This window comes from Chrysochloris asiatica, unplaced genomic scaffold (assembly GCF_000296735.1).
Source record: "Chrysochloris asiatica unplaced genomic scaffold, ChrAsi1.0 scaffold00060, whole genome shotgun sequence".
NCBI lineage: Eukaryota > Metazoa > Chordata > Mammalia > Afrosoricida > Chrysochloridae > Chrysochloris > Chrysochloris asiatica.
In genome coordinates this window covers 16370682-16383060 of record NW_006408578.1, presented here as the reverse complement: position 1 = coordinate 16383060, position 12379 = coordinate 16370682, and the positions used below count along the sequence as shown (strand labels likewise).

At 40.1% G+C, this 12379-nt stretch overlaps 1 protein-coding gene across 1 annotated transcript in view; it reads left to right on the top strand.

Moving 5' to 3' along the window:
• Positions 1-12379, top strand: part of FARS2 (phenylalanyl-tRNA synthetase 2, mitochondrial) — a 615217-nt gene that overhangs the window by 294180 nt on the left and 308658 nt on the right. Inside the window, exon 4 of the mRNA XM_006864111.1 lies at positions 1802-1962. Coding sequence (XP_006864173.1) covers positions 1802-1962 — 161 coding nt within the window. The remainder of the gene's footprint in view (positions 1-1801; positions 1963-12379) is intronic.

The following is a 12379-nucleotide window of genomic DNA, read 5'->3' as shown; positions in this document are numbered from 1 at the left end:
TCTTTTTTCTGGACATGTGCCAATATGGTCATCTGTTTTTGCTTCTTGGGCATGTTTAATGTTTATCTGTGGCCCTAATAATTAATTAAGTTTGTGTTTTGGTAATTTTTTATGTTTTCTGATTACCTCCAGGAAGATGTGATCAGGATGTGGTCTTCCCTTTTCACGCTTCTTATTGCTTAACTCAGAGTAACTTTTTTGAGCCTCAGTTGGGCCTGGGCCTCCGCAGCAGGCTGTTTGGGCCTCGGGCGGGCGGGTTGAGCCTAGGGCCGGCAGTTTGAGCCTCTGGGGTCCTGGACGTCAGCGACCGGGCTGCTGGAGGGTCGGGCCTCGAGCGGGTGGTTTGGGCCTCAGGCAGGTGGTTTGGGCTTCTGGGGTCCTAGACATCAGCGACCGGGCTGCAGGAGGGTCGGGCCTCGGGCGGGTCGTTTGGGCCTCAGGCGGGCGGGTTGTGTCTTAGGGGCACTGGGCCTCAGGAACTTGGCTTCCTGGCGGGTTGGGCCTTGGAGGCCCTGGACCTTGGCTGCGGCAGGTATGTGATTTAGGCCTTGGCCTCAGTGGGAGTGTCTGGGCCTTGGGAGGGCCTTGGCCTCAGTGGGCGGGCCTGTGCCTTGGTCTAAGCTGGGGCTGTAGAGGGCTGGGATAATGGCTGGAGGGAGGCAGTGTCCGTATTTGATGACGTAAAGAATGCCTCTCTCAGTCTCTCTGCACCATAAGTACCCCAATTTTCCTGATATCCGCGCTGATATCCCTCTCTATTTGTTCAGCTTTGTTATCCTTTTCTCTGGAAATGCAGCCTCTTAAGTGAGGTTGCTCTAGCCCTGCATTCCAGTGTCTGCAGGGGGCAGAGGCACTTGCAGGGGGTGGGAGCCCCGTGCAGGCAGGCAAAAGCTTAAAATGCCTGTACTTCGTCAGCAATTTGATCTTTAAGAAAACAAGTTCAGACTGTTAAAATATAAGATCTTATGTTTGTTCAAAGGCTGTCTTTCTGCTAGATAGAGGTTGCATATGTGCGATTCTGCCCCTTTTCCCCAGAGACTTCCCTACCTGGGTTGCCTGGTCAGGGAAGCGCCGCGTCACTCCCAGCACACTTTGTGTTTGGGGTGAGTGATGCTAGATCTGCATTTCACCTTGGCTCAGCTGCTCTCCATGGTTCTGAAGCAGCTAAAATAGCTCTTGCTAGAATGAGCGCTCTTAAAGGCCTGACTGACATACACTTTCTGAATGTGAACTACGTACTGTGATGTGTTGTAGACATACCTGCAGATTAGGGACAGAGACTGTCTTTTCCCCTGCTTCTGTGAAAATAATAGCTCCGATGCAGTGAGTAGGGCTTAAAAGAGACTGGAATTTAATAAGGAATGCAAGATACTATTAGAGATGGTGTACTTCATGAGAAAAGTTTGAGATGTGGAGAAGAAGAAAAATGGAAGGCTGAGCCCATTCTTGGATGTTTTCCCAGCCCCTTCAAAGCCTTGCCATTAGTAAGCACTCAGTCAATACGATTGATCATTATCAGGAAACAGTAGCTACCTGTCTAGTCTTCAGAAGCCCTGGGCTAAGTGTTGGCCTGCTAAGCACAGGTTGGCTGTTCAAACCCATCAGCCACTCTGCAGGAAAAAGATGAGGCTGATGCCGTCATAAAAATCTACCATCTAGGAAACCCAACGGAGCAGTTCTGCTCTGTGCTGTAGAGTTCCTGTGATTCAGGATAAATTCGATGGCAGGGGGTTTGGTTTGGGGCTTTGTCTAGTCTTTTTACATTTTGAAACAATTATTTTATTTTGTTTTCTAATTATAGCTGGTGCTCCAGAGAAGATTGGCTGGGCCTTTGGTCTAGGGTTAGAAAGGCTGGCCATGATCCTGTATGACATTCCCGACATCCGCCTGTTCTGGAGCGAGGATGAACGGTTCCTGAAGCAGTTCCGTGTGTCCAACATCAACCAGAATGTGAAGTTTCAGGTACATTGCTTCTAAGAATTAAGTGGATAATAATACAAATGATTTTCAGTGACTGAAAAGATCCTGTACTTGAAAAATGAAAAGAACTAGTGAATTTTAAAAAATAATAAGATGGATGTTAAAAGAAGATTTTTAGTAGGTATCTGTAAGATACAAAGGGTTCAAACCCTCCAGATTTCAGGTGGGGGTACAGTTGTGGAGTAATAGTCCCATTCACGGACTATTTTCATCAAATCCTCAAAGAGATCAAGGACTTCAAAAGAAATTAAATGCAATTTGGATGGCATAGTGGCTTAAAATTCCTTCATAGTCATTGTTACACTGTGGTCATTAACATTTACTAAGAACCTCACCATTCCAGATAGCAATATTTGTTTTAATATACTTGGTAACTTTATTGATCTTTTGAAACCTTGTTATTGTTGTTGTTGCTATTGTTATTGGTGGGTGCTTGTCAAATTGATTTTTACTTCCACTGACCCCATGTAGCATAGTAGAACTGTCCCATAGGGTTTTCTAGTGTGTGATCTTTAGAAGATCAGGTGTTGTTTTGTTTTTCCTGTGGAGCTACTGGCTGGGTTTGAAATGCCAACTTTTCAGCAGCAGCCAAACACTTAACTGTTGTGCTCTCAAGACTCCTTCTGAAGGGATTACCCAAACCTAACTGGTTCCAGTCAAATCCATTCTGACTCCTGTTGACCCTATAGGAAAGAGCAGTGGTGCCCCGCAGGGTTTCCAAGGCTGTCTCAGTCTTTAGGGTAACAGACAGCCACATCTTTCTGCTGCAGAGCAATGAGTAGGTTCAAACTGCTAATGGCTCAAATAGCACTTAACCACTTCGCCACTCCAGGTTTCCCCTCAAGATTGCAGATGAGTCAGAGAAATTTTTAACTTATTTACTTATGAACAGTGCCTTATTACAGTATAACTGACATACAGGAACATACACATACAGCTTGGTGAACATTTACATTGTATATGCCACACAGATCAAGATATATAGAATATTTTATCACCCCCAAGAAGTTTCCCAGGATCATTTTCCATCAATGCCTATGTTCCCATCAACTTCCCAAAGCTAACATGATAGTGACTTTAATAGCTATAAATTGTTGTTAAGTACCGTCAATTGATTCGAGCTTATAGCAATCAGGCATAGGATTTCTGAGGAATGTCTTGTGGGTTTGAACTGCCAACCCTGATGTTAACAGTCCAGTGCTTATCCTGCTGCACCACATGAGGACCTCTGCCATAGATTGTTGTTGTTGTTGTTGTTAAGTGCCATCAAGTCAGTTCTGACTCATAACAACTCTGTACAGGGTTTCCACAGCTTTTTAAAACTTTGTGGGAACAGAAAGCCTCATCTTTCTCCTGAGAAGCAACTGATGGGCTCAAACCGCTGACCCTGTGATTCACAGTTCAGTACTTATCCTATGGAACTGCTAAACTTTGCCAAATTTTGACCTCCCTACAACTGTAATCAGTGTGGACTGTTTTCTGTCTGACTTCTTTAATTCGACTTGATATTTTTATATTTTATTTATCCTTAAATGTTTTGTAGAATTTACCAATGTTGTTATATTCACTTGGAGATTTCTGTGTGAGGAGGGTTTTATTGATTGAATATTTTGTTGTTGTTGTTGTTGTTGTTCTTTTTTTAATTTAAGGTTTTTATTGTGGATTGAGTGAAAGTTTTCAGGGCACATCATCAGTTTCACATTCAACCATTCATATAACTTGTTTCATTACATTGATTATAATCCCCTCCATTTACCATCAGTTAAAAGTATTTCTGTATATCCACTTTAGCTTTTTAAAAAACACACAAACAAAATAAACCCACTCAAGCATATATAATAATTTACATCTCCAAAGGGCATATTCTGCAAGTCTACTCCTGGCCACCAGTTCTTAGTCCTTCTCTTCTTAGTTGATGAATTTAGAGTCCTCAGCCGTTCCCCTCGCCATGCCCCATCTCTGCCTCCATCTCTGGCACTGCTGCTTCTCTGGATAAGGTCCCGCGCTCTGCTTGTGCGCTTCTCTCTTGATGGTCCTAGGGTCCTCTGTTTCTGGACTGTAAGATTAACTACTCCCCTTTTTTTGTTACAAAACTTCTACCTTTACAAGTGTGACAGTTGCGATTAGTCATAATAACAGTTATTCACTATTGAATCCTACAAGTCTTATCCCTATCTCCTTTCACCAGACCCATCTAGATAAGATGATAGCTATTCAGTGGGTTGAATGGTTTTTAAAATGGATTTTTAACAAGCATCTTGTTGTTGTTGTTAAGTGCCACTGAGTCAGTTCTGACTAATAGTAAATTTTTATGTGAGTGGAATGCCTCATCTTTTTCCTGTCCAGAAGTTGGTAGAATTGAGCCACTTCCTTGTGGTTTGCAGTACAGTGCTTATCCTGCAGAGCCACTGCACTCCAATTTAACAAGTATAAGACTACATAGCTTCTACTTCCTGTATCAGTTTTGGGATGTTATGTTTTTCAAGGAATTGCCCATTTTCACTAAGTGATAAAATTTAATGATAGAGATTCGTTTATAACATCCTCTGTATTGAAAGCAAAAATTGCAAGATTTAAGATTAGCTACTTGGAGTGTCAAAGGAAGTGATAAGAGGTCTTTGTTGTTGTTGTGAAGTGCCAACAAGTCAGTTCCGACCCATAGAGACCCTGTATAGGGTTTCCGAGGAGCGGCTGGTGAACTTGAACCGCCAACCTTGCAGTTCAAATGGCTTTGCAGTCTGGCACATTAACCCACAGCACCACACCAGGACTCCAAAAAGTTGCATTGTTGTCGTTGTTGTTTTGTGCCATGGAGTCAGTTCCGACTCATAGCTACCCTGTACAGGGTTCCCAAGGCTGTAAATCTTTATGGGAGCAGAAAGCCTCATCTTTCTCCCACGGACCAGCTGGTAGTTTCGAACTGCTGACCGTGAGATTATCAGCCTGATTCGTAACTACTATGCTACCAGGAAAATACGACTTAGCGAATATGGAAGGCCAAGAATGGGAAGAAGAGTGATCAGGTGCTGAAAACACTAGAGGGGAGAGGGTCTTGTGGAAATGTTGATTTTAGACAAGCATCCAGGTAATGAAAGAATAAGACACGAGTTTTAAACCCTATCATGTACCTAAGAATCTTCACCATCATAAGCAGTGTCTCTCTCCTCCTCTCCTACCTTAACCTCTTTTTCATCTTGCTTGACTACCTCAAAATGGTCAATTATAATGCAGCTTTCTTCATTACTATGACTTGGTAATACAGGTTGTAATCTGGAAGCATGGGTTGCCCCACTTTGTTTTTGTTTTTAAAATTGTTTTGGATATTCTGAATCTTTTGCAATTCCATATGAATTTTGATATTAACTTGTAAATTTCTACAAATAAACCAGTTGGGATTCTGATTTCATTGAATCTATAGATAAGTTTGCGTAGTTTTGCCATCTTAACATTAAGACTTCAGATCTATGAACAGGGGATAGTTTTCTGCTTACTTAGATATTCTTTCATTTCTTTTAACAGTATTTTGTCATTTTCATAGTATAACTTTTATGCTTTTTAATTAAATTTATCCCTAAGCATTTTATAATATTATAAATATGAAAAAAATGTCAAACATTATTCTAAATAGCCAAACTGGATATAATGTATCTGACTGCTTTTGTGATTTTCTCTGTCAGTTGACAATAATATGACTAGGTATCATTTTCTTTGTATTGTCCTACTTGAAGTTTCACTTGCTGAGTTGATGTCTTTCAACTGTTTTGGAAAAGTTTTCACCTAATATCTTTTCATATATTGCCTTTGCTTAGTATCTCTTCTTTTAAGAATCCAATTGCACATATGTTAGATCATGTTGGCTCTATTCCATAGGACTGGTGCTCAGCTCTCATTTTATTATTGGTATTTTTCTCATTATACTTTAATTTGGATACTTTTTATTATTTGATATTTTATTTTACTAATCTTTTTCCCTGCTGTGTCCAGTTCATTATTAAATCCACTCAGTAAACTTATTGAATGGATTTTATATTTTTCATTACTAGAATTTCTCTTTGTTTCCTTTTTAGAATTTCCATTTCCCTGTTAAAATTGTTTATCTTTTCACTGACTTTTTCTATTTGTCCTTTGGATTCTTTAACTTATTCATTACGTTATTGTTGTTGTTGTTAAGTGCCATCAAGTTGGTTCCAACTCATAGTGACCCCGTGTAGGGTTTCCGAGGAGCGGCTGGTGGATTTGAACCGCTGATCTGGTGATTGAAATCTACCTTGCAGTTCAGTGTTATCCTACAGCCCCATAACAGTTATTTTAAAGTCCTTGTCTACTAATTCTAGCAATTTAATTGGCCTTTTATTAAGGCTTCCCACTCCCCACTCCTATTTGATTATGGGTCACATTTTTTTTTTTTTTCTCACTTCATCACTTATCTTCTGCTTCCTTATTGTTTTTATAAAAGTGTAGAGCATGAAGTGGATAATCTTTATTCTCAGGCAATCTTCTTCCTAATCTGGAGTTGAACTGAATTAAGGCTGAGCTTTTACTGTATTGAGTTTCATTTTCACCTTTTATTTCATCTGGAAGCTAAGGTCTATTCCTGTATCCATGTAGGATCCACACCTGTGAGGCTTTTCATTCTACGTCCCAGCTTCTTGACCACCAGCACACAGCAGCCATCGATGGCCAGCTCTGTTTCTCCATGTTCAATTGGCCATACCAACCCAGACTCGGATGATAAAATTTGACTGTTTTCTCTTTATTCCAGCTAAGTTCCTTGGCTTATAGCAGGCTAACCCTTCCACTTGCTCGTGCACCTCTGATGAAAGCAGCCTTCAATTTTTCCTGTCTACCCTAGAAGGAATGGTGTTCTCGTAGACTTGTTTGAGTCATCAGCTTTCCATTCTCTTAAAATAAAATTAAGATATTTTAGCTTATTGTTTTCAGATTGTTGCAGTGGGACTAGTTTCTTCTGGCAATGTTTGTATCCTAATCAAAAGTATTGTGGTTGTTAAGTGCTGGTGAATCCATTCTGACTCAAAGAGATCCTGTATAGGGTTTCTGAAAAGCAATGGACCTTTCAGTGAGCAGTCTAGTGCTTATCCTATAGCTCCACACCAGGACCCAATCCAAAGTGGAACAGCCTTAATTATTTTTTTCTTTTGTTTTCACTTTAAATGACCTTTTAAGTATTTTTAATTATATTTTAAAGTAAGTTTATTTTTATTCTATCTTCATATCCTTGTTAATTAATTTGAAATCAAACTTCATTGTTTCCTTTCAATGATCAAAAGTAAAACCTGGCTCGGGATTAACTCTTTGCCATTCACTTTTAATCTATTCAGCAAACATTTAGGTACAGCTATATTGTGCAGAGCAGGGCTCTCAGCACAGTGTGGGAGGGGAGTTTGCCTAGGTGAGTAACTAACTTGGTTGCTACCACAATAGCTTAGGTTCATTTTTAGAGGTTTTCAGTTTTCTTCTCTTAAAGAAGTACAAAGATAGTCAGAAACTAACTCTGGGCCTTGTGTATGAACTGTCATTTCCCCCAGCTTTTCTACTATTAAAGTAGGGAGCTAGTGAATGTTAACCACCACTGTCATATACTCTAGGTGATTGTCACTGCGTCATAATAAACTTTCGAATTTCTAACGGGGCACTTAGGATTTGGTCACTGAAAAATACATGTCTGTAAAATACTTGGTAAATTGTCGATTATAGAGTGTTCTTTCTAATTATTCATTCATAATTAGTACCTATTGATACCTATTTGGTACGAAATTAGTACGTAAATAGGTACGTAATTAGTACCTATTTGCTTTTATGGATTCAATTTTAATCAAGGCAAATTACTTTTTTTGTAACGGACCACTTTTGTTATTAAGAATAAGCAAAATAGCATTAAAAATGCTAACAGTTTTAACTGATTTGTGTCAAGTATTAGTGTGTATGTTTCTTACTAAATGAAACATTCTGTGATGGTTAGAGACCCAGTGGCAGGAGGGGAGGGAATTATTCACAGTGTAGAGTGCACACACACATTAACATGGGTGACAGGGCAAGCAATACTCAACAAGAGGGAGGCTGACAATAAAGGATGAAATACAGGTAAATACTGGTAACTGATGGAACGTGGGTGTTGGAACCATTATAATAAAGCAAACTATATGATTTGCTGAATGTAAATCTGATGATCTGCTCTGTCGCCTTCACTCAGTTCACAGTTTGTTGACTCATAGCAGCCCTGTATAGGGTTTCTGAGGAGTGGCTGGTGAGTTTGAACTGCTAACCTTTTGCTTAGCAATCCAATGCTTATCCGACAGCGCTACACCAGGACTCCGTCATTTTACTTAGAAATTATTAATTCCATGTCTGTCCGTATTGGCTCGCAGGTTAAAAATTCAGTCCCCATTTGAGAAAATGATTGATCAATTTTGATTCTTTTCCCCCAGTTGAGGTTTTTTTTTCTGGCTCCTTTGTAAACCACAGACAGAAAGGTTATTCCTAATCCTGGATCCTATTACAGTCACTTGGTCACTTCAACAGGGGCAAGTGAGACAGCATGGATAGGACATGCAAGCCTATCATATGGCAGTATATTTGAGCTAATAATTATAGTTGCTAGTTAACACTCATGAAGGCCTTAGTTGGCAAACACTGTAGGCTATGCCTGTGTTAATTTAGTTAATCTTGTAGGTGAACTGCTATTTTTAATCTCCATTTTACAGATGAAGAAACAGAGCTGAGCAGTTGCCTCAATAGTAGTGTTAGCATGGCATCCTGCTCACAAATTAAACACTGGAACTCTAACTGTTAAACCTATTAGGTTATAAGCTGCCTGTACAGATGTCCTGCACTTGATGCTGGAGTCAGCAGGTGAAATGGACAAATCCCACCTTCAAGTTATTTCTAATCTAGAGGAGGAGACAGATTGATCAAAAGAACAGATTGATCACATGGAAGCACAACCTGCTCCTCACTTACTGCCTTGTTATCTGACATTTCACGTTTTCTACAATAGTATAAAGCCTACTATCTTGCTCATTAATGACGTATGCCTGGCAGTAATGAATGCCAAAGTACTAGGTGCACTGGCTGTAATGCCTAAAACTATGTGCTAACTTGGCTGGGCATGGTTCTCAATGGTTTGGCAGTTATATAATGATGTAGTCATCCTCCATTTTTTATCTGATGTGATTCTCATTTTCTCAAAACATCGATTTTTGCATAACAACTTGTTCTTTGGAATTTATTCATGTTAATAAGCGAAGAGAGGGTGTACAATGATGAAGCTATCTGTAGGTGAATCCAGGATTTAACGAAGATCCTGACCAATGAATATGAGTATAGAAGCCAAAAGTTTGTCTTTCTTCGATTATTCCCTTTTTGCTAGTTAATTTTCTAAATCTTTTCATGTCTCTCCAGAATTGTCTTTTAAGATTTGAGCCTGTGATTACTTGCTAATCTTCATGGCTTGGAACAGTTCCCAGATCTAGTTTTGCTGGTATTATCATAAATGTTGCTCAATAGAGACTTAATGAAGAATTTTGCAGGATTTCCTCATTCTATTCCTTAATAGATCCAGCTGTGAGAATTCCATCAACTTCATTGTATTGAAATAAATGAATGGATTTTAAACTTTTCCACTATTTCCATGTGTTTTCGTCACATCTTGCACACAATGTATGTTTTGTCTTGTGTTGGGAAAGCGATGAACTAGAAATAGTATTCTTTTATTTATCCTAGAAGCTAATAGAAAGAGGTAGAGGAAGAAATGGGAAGATGAACAACCATAAAACCTTTATAGGTGCTTATGAGTTGACTGACAGGTGAGAAAAGATGGAGTAATCAAAAGAAGAGGCCAGTTTGAATTGAATGTCTGTTTTACCAAGGTGTCTTATTCAATTCCATGCATGAAACAAAAATCAGTAAGACATAGTGTGTGCCCCAGAGCAGTTACAGTCTAAATAGAAGCCAACCTGCAAGATCAGAGAACCCTGACATATCTGAATGGCTTGTATGTAGGGAAATTTGGCATTGCATCTTCACTGAGCTATCATCTGAAATATCCCACCCAGATCTTTATTTCCATGGAAGTCTACCTTGCTTTGACACACATGTACCTAAAACCACCAGTGTGATTTTTTTGTCATACTTTAAATGGACAGAGTTACGAGCACAGTTTATGTGAAGGGTCATGAATTTTAAATGTAGACCCGGCAACATGCTTGTGGTGACTTGTTCAGACACATTCTGCTTGTGTTATACAGACTTTGCATAGGGGAAAGTGGCCTTTAGTCTGGGCTTAGGATTTGTTAGGTGAGTGCAATTAAGCAAGAGAAAGGTAAGGGAATTTTGCTCAATAAGGAGTTAGGTGGGGACAAGAGAGGGGTGAGAAAATTGGGAAGACTTAGACTATACAAAGGGGCTTCAAAAATTTTGTGGAGAAATTCCATCTTTTACTTACACTTTTCCATGAACTTTTTGGCAGTGTCCTCGTTATGTCCTGGGTGGGTAGGTATGAGAGTTATTGGAGTCAAGATACTAAAGGAATGAGCTGGAGATTTAGAAGGTTAAGAGTTAGAATGCTCTTGTTGTTGTTTTAAGTGTCATTGAGTTGGCTTCCACCCATAATGACCCTGTATAAGGTTTCCAAGGAGTGGCTGGTGAGCTTAAACCACCAACCTTGTGGTTCAAACCAATTTTGCCTTAAAATGAAGATTTAGGAGGTAGTTCAATTACTGGCCATGACATGGGAGTTGAGGAATTGAGAGACCAGGATATTTGAAAAATGATCTGTGTTATCTTGAAATTTTGTTAAGAACCACTAGGAATTGGTTTAGGAATAGTACAGTGAACCAGAAGCTAAGATAAATTCTTCAAGGACTGATGGAGAATCACCTGGGAGTTATAGATGATTGAACGTAGCAAGGACGATACCTGCCCCACCTAGGTGGATAGCTTGAGTAGCCCAGGATTGTACTAGTGTTTCTATCTTACCAGCCCCAGATAAGCCCCATGGTGTATATGTCTGTTCCACCCAAAGCACTTGTACAGCCTGTTCCTTTCTAATGGATAGCCACAATCTTCTTCAGATGAATAGTGCTGCTGATGTAAAGTGCTGTCATGTCAGTTCCGACTCATAGTGAGCCTATATAGGGTTTCCAAGGAGGGACTGGTGAATTTGCACCTCTGACTTTGTGGTTTAAATGGACCTTGCAGTCCAGCACATTATCCCACAGCTCCACATCAGGACCCCTGATGAATATGTTGTTTGTTGTTAAATGCCAGTGAGTCAGTTCCAACCCATAATGACCCTGTGTAGGGTTTCCAAGAAGAGGCTGGTGAGCATGAATTTCCAACCTTGTGGTTCAAACCAACTTTGCAGTCCAGCGCATTAACCCACAGTGCCACACTAGAACTCCCCCAATGAGTATACAGAGGTGAGGAATTAAGAGGCCTGGATTGTAGCTTTGCCTTAACATTGACAGCTTGCTTTGGGATGTAAGTGCACCTATCTGGGGTTTAAGTTCCTCAACTGCAAAATGAGGGAGGCTGGACTAGATGATTTCCATGCCAAAGTTTAGGATTGTAGTAGTAGCAGTTGTTGTTAAGTGTTGTCAGCCCAATTCCAACCCATAACTATCCTGTACAGGGTTTCCATGGAGTGGCTGGTGAGCTTGAACCACCAACCTTGCAGTTCAAACCAATTTTGGGTCCAGTGCATTAGCCTACAGCACCACACAAGGAGCCAGAATTTCAGTCATCTTTAGGGGATAAGGCACAATTCAATCTCTAACAGCATTCAGTGAATGTTAACAATTATTGATATTTTCACCATCACTTGTGCTATCGCTATCCCCACCACCACTACAAAACCATATACCAGAGGGCTTCAGAAAATCTGTGGAAAAATGAATGAAAATGTCATGGATTTTTTCCATGAACTTTTTGAAATCCTCCATACAATTTTGAGTGGCATCCTGGTGTGGCAATGTAGGATAAGCATTCGATCACTAGGTCAGTGTGAATAGTAAGGTTGGCTGTTCAAACTCACCAGCCTTTCCTTAGAAACCCTATACAGGGTCACTGTGGGTCAGAACCCACTAGATGACAGTTAACAATAATAGCATACTATTGTGAGGGCATCTGCCTCAGTTCACATGAGTTACGTCTTTCATGACTGAAGTTCCCATTACTAACTTGCAGAGCTGGGATACTCCTCCACAGGTTAGGAATTGTGGCCCATGTGTGTGTCATCAGAGGGCTGTGATTTATAGCTGCTTTCATTTTTGTGAGAGCAGGGAGTCTTGAGATATGTTTTACAATATTAGAAAATTACGACTACAAATGTCTTGTTTATTAAGACACTTTAAAAAAAGGGTGGGTGATCCCTGCCTTCTTC